Source organism: Mesoplodon mirus (assembly GCF_964341445.2).
Source record: "Mesoplodon mirus genome assembly, chromosome: 12".
Lineage (NCBI taxonomy): Eukaryota > Metazoa > Chordata > Mammalia > Artiodactyla > Ziphiidae > Mesoplodon > Mesoplodon mirus.
In genome coordinates, this window is record NC_138988.1 from 4961515 (window position 1) to 4967514 (window position 6000).

Sequence of the window (6000 nt, forward strand, 5' to 3'; positions counted from 1 at the left end):
GGCTTCTCTTGTTGCAGAGCACGGGCTCTAGAGTGCAGGCTCAGTAGTTGCGGGGCGCGGGCTTAGCTGCCCTGCGGCATGTGGGATCTTAGTTCCCCGACCAGGGATCGAACCCACGTCCCCTGCATTGGCAGGCGGATTCGTTACCACGGGACCACCAGGGAAGCCCTCTAGAAATATTTTGAGTTGTTCAAAAGCCCGCCTTTAGGGAGTGGGAGGCCTGGGTCCGAGCCCCTGGCTCTGCCTCCATCCAGCTACATGAACCGGGACGTGCTGTCGAGCTGTCCTGGGCTATGAAGTGAGCCTCATCCCACTAAAACCGAGATTCCCAAAGCGCAGGCCATGTCCAGGTTGCTTCAGGACATGGCATTATACCCCCAAGTGAGAAAGTGACTGCCCTTTCCCCTCTCTTTCTCTGCTTGGAGCCCCCGGGCCTTTAGTGCCACCCTGACCCTTGCTCGCTGCCCTCCAGACACAGAGGTCAGGACTGTGCGCAGAGCCGTCTGCAGGCAGCGAGCGGGTAGACCTTCACCGTCTTGCTTTATGGGCCTTGTGTTTGTTTTTAAGACATGGGATCCTAGTTTTCCACTTAGTGTTGTGACATGAAGTTTCCTTTTCAAGTAAATCTATTTAAGGAAAAATAAGAATCTGCTTAAAGAAAAACTTTAAGTAAATAGTACAAGTGGTCCTTGGGTAGCATGAAATTGTGAAGGTCATAAGCAGTGCTATGTAGAAAGGGCAAAACCCACAAAGGTGGTGTGTGGATGGCTGAAATCAGAAAAAGCAGACAAGGGTGATCCCCTAGGTCCCTCCTGGCTCCAGTACACCTTGGAGTCCTTATCCTGGCCTGATCTCTTCAGCCCCCAAAACTTCTAGTTCCCTAAAACTTGAAGTTCTCTTCCCAGAAATTCACTCACCCTGTGCTCACCTGGTGGAACCCTTCACTGTCCTGGGTCTGTGCCTTGGTCCCACCTTCTTACCCGTCTCATGGCACGTCAATGTGTGCACGCATGCGCGCGCGCACACACACGCGCGCGCACACACACACACACACACACACAATCTTCCCTTTCATCCAACTCCTACTGCCTTGGCTGTTTTTAAGGCTTACCTCAAACTCTCTTTCTTCCGTTAGGCCTTCCTGGACTGCCCAGACATGATGAGTCCTGAATGCTTATGACATCTTACACCTGCATTCAGTTCCACAGTGTGGGTATCTTACAGTGTAATTACCATTCCCCACTTGATAGATGTTTAGGTTATTTCTAATTTTTTGCTCTTTCAAACTAAGGTGCCCTACCCATCCAGCCCTCTGTTTGGTCTTACATTTCTCTGCTCTCTCTCTCTCTTTTTAAAAACACTTGTATTTTCTAAGTATTGACTCATAAGATAATGGGGGGAAGATCCAGGGAGAAATTCTCTGCTAGGAATTCATTTTGCATTTCTGAAGATTTGGGTGAGGAAAGAGTTTTCACCCCCGCTCTGTCACATCTCTGAACAGGCCTAAGCCTGATGCTTTCTTAAACGTTAAGTCTAGTTCTGCATGACATCTTTTTTTCCCCTAAAGGACAAATTGATTTCAGAGCCAAGAATGTTCTAGAAATACTCTTTTGATTTTCCCCCCAGAAAAAAAAATAACAAAAACAAAACCAGAAATACCCTCCTCACTTCTGTTCACTTGCCTTCCACATGCCACCAGTGATATGTAGTCTCATTCTGCCTTTTACCATTTACAAAACACGTTCCCCTCCAAGACCCCCATCCATCCCTCCGTCAGTGGTGTAGAGGTTGCTCTCCTTGATTTATCAATGAGAACGCTGAGGCTCAAGGGAGTCAGGACACTTGTCCAAAGTTCACAGCACATCAGTGGCCAAACTGGACTAAAGTAGGACACATTCCCAGCAGCCTTGGCCACTCAGAGAGCCTCCCTCGTTCCAGGGAACCATCTCTGAATTGTCCTCTCTTTTTTCTTTTTCTTTCTTTCTTTCTTTTAAAAACCTTTTTGGCATCTCCCCTATCACAACCCTCTGCCTGGGTCAAGGCCCCTGTGTTCTCTCCCCTGATGACTCCCGCAGCGCCTGGCAAAGGGCAGGGGGGCCTCCTTCACAAACCATCCCTGAATTCCTGCCCAGGGCACGGGCCCTGCCTCCCAGCTACACTCTCTCTACCTCCATTAACTACTAGGAAGAGCCTGCAATGCTGCTTCTGGGCACCAGGCCCACGGAAACGCACACACAAGGGCACAGACACATTCATGTGCGGTGATGTTTGGTGCAGAAAATCAGTCCCTTCTAGCTTCCTCAGTGGGAGAACAGTTACATAAATTAGGGTAAGTTTATGCCATGGAACACTATGCAGCCATCGGAAAGAACAGGGCAGGGGCTTCCCTGGTGTGCAGTGGTTAAGAATCCACCTGCCAATGCAGGGGACACAGGTTCGAGCCCCGGTCCAGGAAGATCCCACATGCCGCGGAGCAACTAAGCCTGTGCACCACAACTACTGAGCCTGTGCTCTAGAGCCTGCGAGCCACAACTACTGAGCCCGCACACCTAGAGCCCGTGCTCTGCAACAAGAGAAGCCACCGCAATGAGAAGCCTGCACACCATAACGAAGAGTAGGCCCCGCTCGCCGCAACTAGAGAAAGCCCGCACGCAGCAACGAAGACCCAACACAGCCAAAAATAAATACATAAATAAATTTATATATATAAAAAAAAGAACAGGGCAGATCTGTATATGCTCGGAGATAGAAAGGATGGCCCCAATCTATCAAAGAGGAAAACAAACCATAGAGCACCAGGTACACAAACTGATCCTGCTTTTGTTTTTTTTGAATGTGCATGTATATACTTGGAAAAGTTTTGTCAATCACTGCTTGCTTTTAAGGAGTTGGATTAGGAAGGGAGAGTGGAGCCATGTGAAACTTTTAAACTAGGCACGTGCATTTTTTACAATTGTATTTAGCATCATTCGACAAATAAGGCGTCAGACACCTCTGCATGCCTGGCGCCGCTTTAGTTGATGGGCAAAATCCCCAACCACCATCCTACAGAGTGGGTCAGAGAATAAACACAGCAATGAAAATCCAGCAAGTTGAGTGGTGATAAGTGTTAGAAAAATAATAAAGTGAGGTGAGGGCTGAAACAGGTGGGGCTTGGGGTGCTGTTTTAGTTGGGCTGGTCAGGAGCAGATTCTCTGAATAAAGCTCCCTTTGAGCAGAGACAGGAATATTTTAGTTAATTAAAAAGAGAGAAAGGAGCAAACAGTAATCATCACCTCTGCCTTTACAGATGAGTTTTTCCATTTCGTCCTCCTCTGCTTTGCCATTGGGGCCTTGCTGGTGTGTTATCACTATTATAAAGGTGAGTGTGGGGGGGTGAGAACGGGGTGGGGCGGGGGTCCAGACTTGCAGGCTGACGATTCTCTCCCTCGCTGCCCCTGTAGACTGGTTCATATCCCTTGGGGTCGGGCTGCTCACCTTCGCCTCCTTGGAGACCGTTGGCATCTACTTTGGCCTGGGTAAGACCCTCGCACACAGACTCTGGGAGGGCAGTGGCTGGGCTGGCCACAGAGGCTCGCCAAGGGCCGGAAAGCCATGACCTAAACTTTCTGTAAAGATTTCTTTATGCTCGTGTTTGCTTCCTGACCGCTTTCAAGGTCAATGTGAGGTCGTTGGCAAAACCCCATGGAAAAAATGGGCAGCTCCATAAAAATACAACAAAGACAGTTTAAAGTGGCAAACAAACAGAATTAGCCAGATACTGAAAACAAGGCAGTTAATGGAGTAAGGTACTGAATTTGCCGAGCTTCCTGGCATTGTTATTGCTGCTCATGGTTGTTTTTAATAATAAGAACTCAATACCATTATCTGAGCTTAACCTGCAGCCTGAAATTCCACCATCAGAGCTTTGTTTGTACGGGTTAGGCCTTTGTTCAAGGACAGGCAGGGGGAGGTCTGGCCCCGGATCCCTCGAGGGGACACAAAGCTCCATCACCTTTCTCTCCTCCGTTCTTGACAGTGTACCGGATCCACAGCGTCCTGCGTGGCTTCGTTCCCCTCTTTCAGAAGTTGAGGCTGATAGGTAACTTTTACATTCTTCTATGTTCACTTTCTTTCCCTACCAGGGTCTTCTGTTGCAAATGAGGCTTAGCATACTGGCAAGAGCACAGGGCCTGGAGTCATGGGCTTGGGTTCAAGTCCTGCCTCCTTCAATTTACCATTTCTGGGGTTCTAGAGCCTCTTTTGGCCTCAGTTTCCTCAACTGGAAAATGAGTGTAATAATACCTACAGCACAAAGGTGTTGTGAAAATCCAGTAAGGAATGGATGTAAAAGTCCTTAAGTCTGAACCATTGTAGGAAAGTGGAGGAGACCTGGGTATTCCTCATTCTCTCATAGAACTTTGCGTCTCTCCAAACAGTATCTTCTTTGTGATTTTATTTGCCCAACCGGGGGTGAGAGGGAGTTTCAGTTATCTTACACTTGGCTGATGAGGAAACTCATTAGTCAGTTACACTCATCAGAGAGGTAGAGTGACTTGCCCAGAATCACACAGCTAGAGTGGCTGGGCAAGGCTAAAGGAGATCCTCTTTCTTGACCAGCAGCTCTGTGTCTACCATTAAATCACAAAACTGAGAGGCCAGGGGCTGTGTGCTTCCGTGTCTTGAACTTTTGTCTCCTTTAATCCATCTCATGCATCAAGGGGAAATTTGTTTCAATGGCTGTGGGTCATGACTGCCTTATCCCAGCTATGAGGGCTATTTGGGCATCTGGGGTAATGGTGGGGAGGAGGCCTGGCTGCCTTCAGAATCCCATGCCATCCTGTGGGCTTTGCCTTCCAGGCTTCAGGAAGACCGACTGAGGCCAGTGCCAGGTGGGCAGCCAGGCCAGGCCCCGCGTGACCACCACTGCATCCTTTCAGCCCACGAGGACAGAGTGGCGTCCTGGGAGACGCGCAGGCGGGCCAAACTAGAGCAATAAAGAGAGCGCTTTGACTTCCATGTGGTCTGAACATTGGCACCAGCTGGGCCAAGGTGTCCCTCGGGCAGTGTTGGCACGCAACCCAGCTGCCAGGATGGCAGGAGAGGGAGGATGCGGGCCTGTGCCCTTCACGGGGCCTGGATCAGCAGGAGGATCCTGGGACATCACTCCTCTCAGGAGACAGTAAGAGACCCCTGGGCCCTGCAAGCTGTAATCTGTCTGGGCTTGTGAATTCTCTCAAGTCCCCAGGCCATCCCGGGACAGACAGACGGTCCACTGCCGTGAGGCAGGGAAGTACCACGTCAGGCCCCTGGGGTGAACCTGATACAGGTGAGATTTTGGGGAACTAAATCCACAGCATCCAGGTCTTCCGATTACCTAGTGCCAGCCCTGCTGTCCTTGGACTCCATTAAGATTCAAATAAACATTCTGTTCCCTGGACTAAAAAGAGTCAGCTAAATATTCCTTTCAGTTTCTTGAGTGTGAGAATACATTGGAGGTCTTCTTTGACCCCATCTAGTCAGAGGGGGCACCTTATCCTACTGGACAAAGTATAAAAGGGAATAAATGCAAAAAGCCCCTCATTTTAGGTCCAAGACTTCAATTGCCCAGGTTTGGAGTAGGAGACAGGGTTTTGCAAACGTTCCTGTGAAAAAGATCTGGAGCTGTTATGTATTCTCAGCTCAACAAATACCAAAGAAGTGAGATAAGAGCACAAAAAAATCCATTGCAAACTCGGGTTGCGTTAGTGGAGGTATAGAGTCTAGACTGAAGGAGGTGATAGTAAGTTCTCTCTTGTACACAGCCAGACCACACCGATAGAATATGTTCTAGATTCATATATCAAGAGTGACAGTGACAAACTAGAGAATACACAGAAGAGGAAACTAGAGTGGGGATGTAAAGAATAATTGAAGAAGTGACAGCTCTTCGACTTGCCGAAGAAAAAAATGGGGACCTTTACTGAGTTCATGGACTCTGGAAGACACTTTCTCAAGTGCTTGTGATTGTCCAGGTCCATT

General features: G+C 48.8%; 1 protein-coding gene across 2 annotated transcripts in view; it reads left to right on the forward strand.

The window, feature by feature from the left end:
* The window catches only part of TMEM40 (transmembrane protein 40), a 31361-nt gene extending 26363 nt beyond the window's left edge, over positions 1–4998 (forward strand). For both annotated transcript variants that reach the window (XM_082639417.1, XM_082639418.1), the window contains exons 8-11: positions 3290–3361; positions 3444–3518; positions 4019–4081; positions 4840–4998. In XM_082639417.1, the coding sequence (XP_082495543.1) occupies positions 3290–3361; positions 3444–3518; positions 4019–4081; positions 4840–4859 (230 nt within the window). In that variant the 3' untranslated portion in view covers positions 4860–4998. The remainder of the gene's footprint in view (positions 1–3289; positions 3362–3443; positions 3519–4018; positions 4082–4839) is intronic.
* Positions 4999–6000: the final 1002 nt, after the last annotated feature.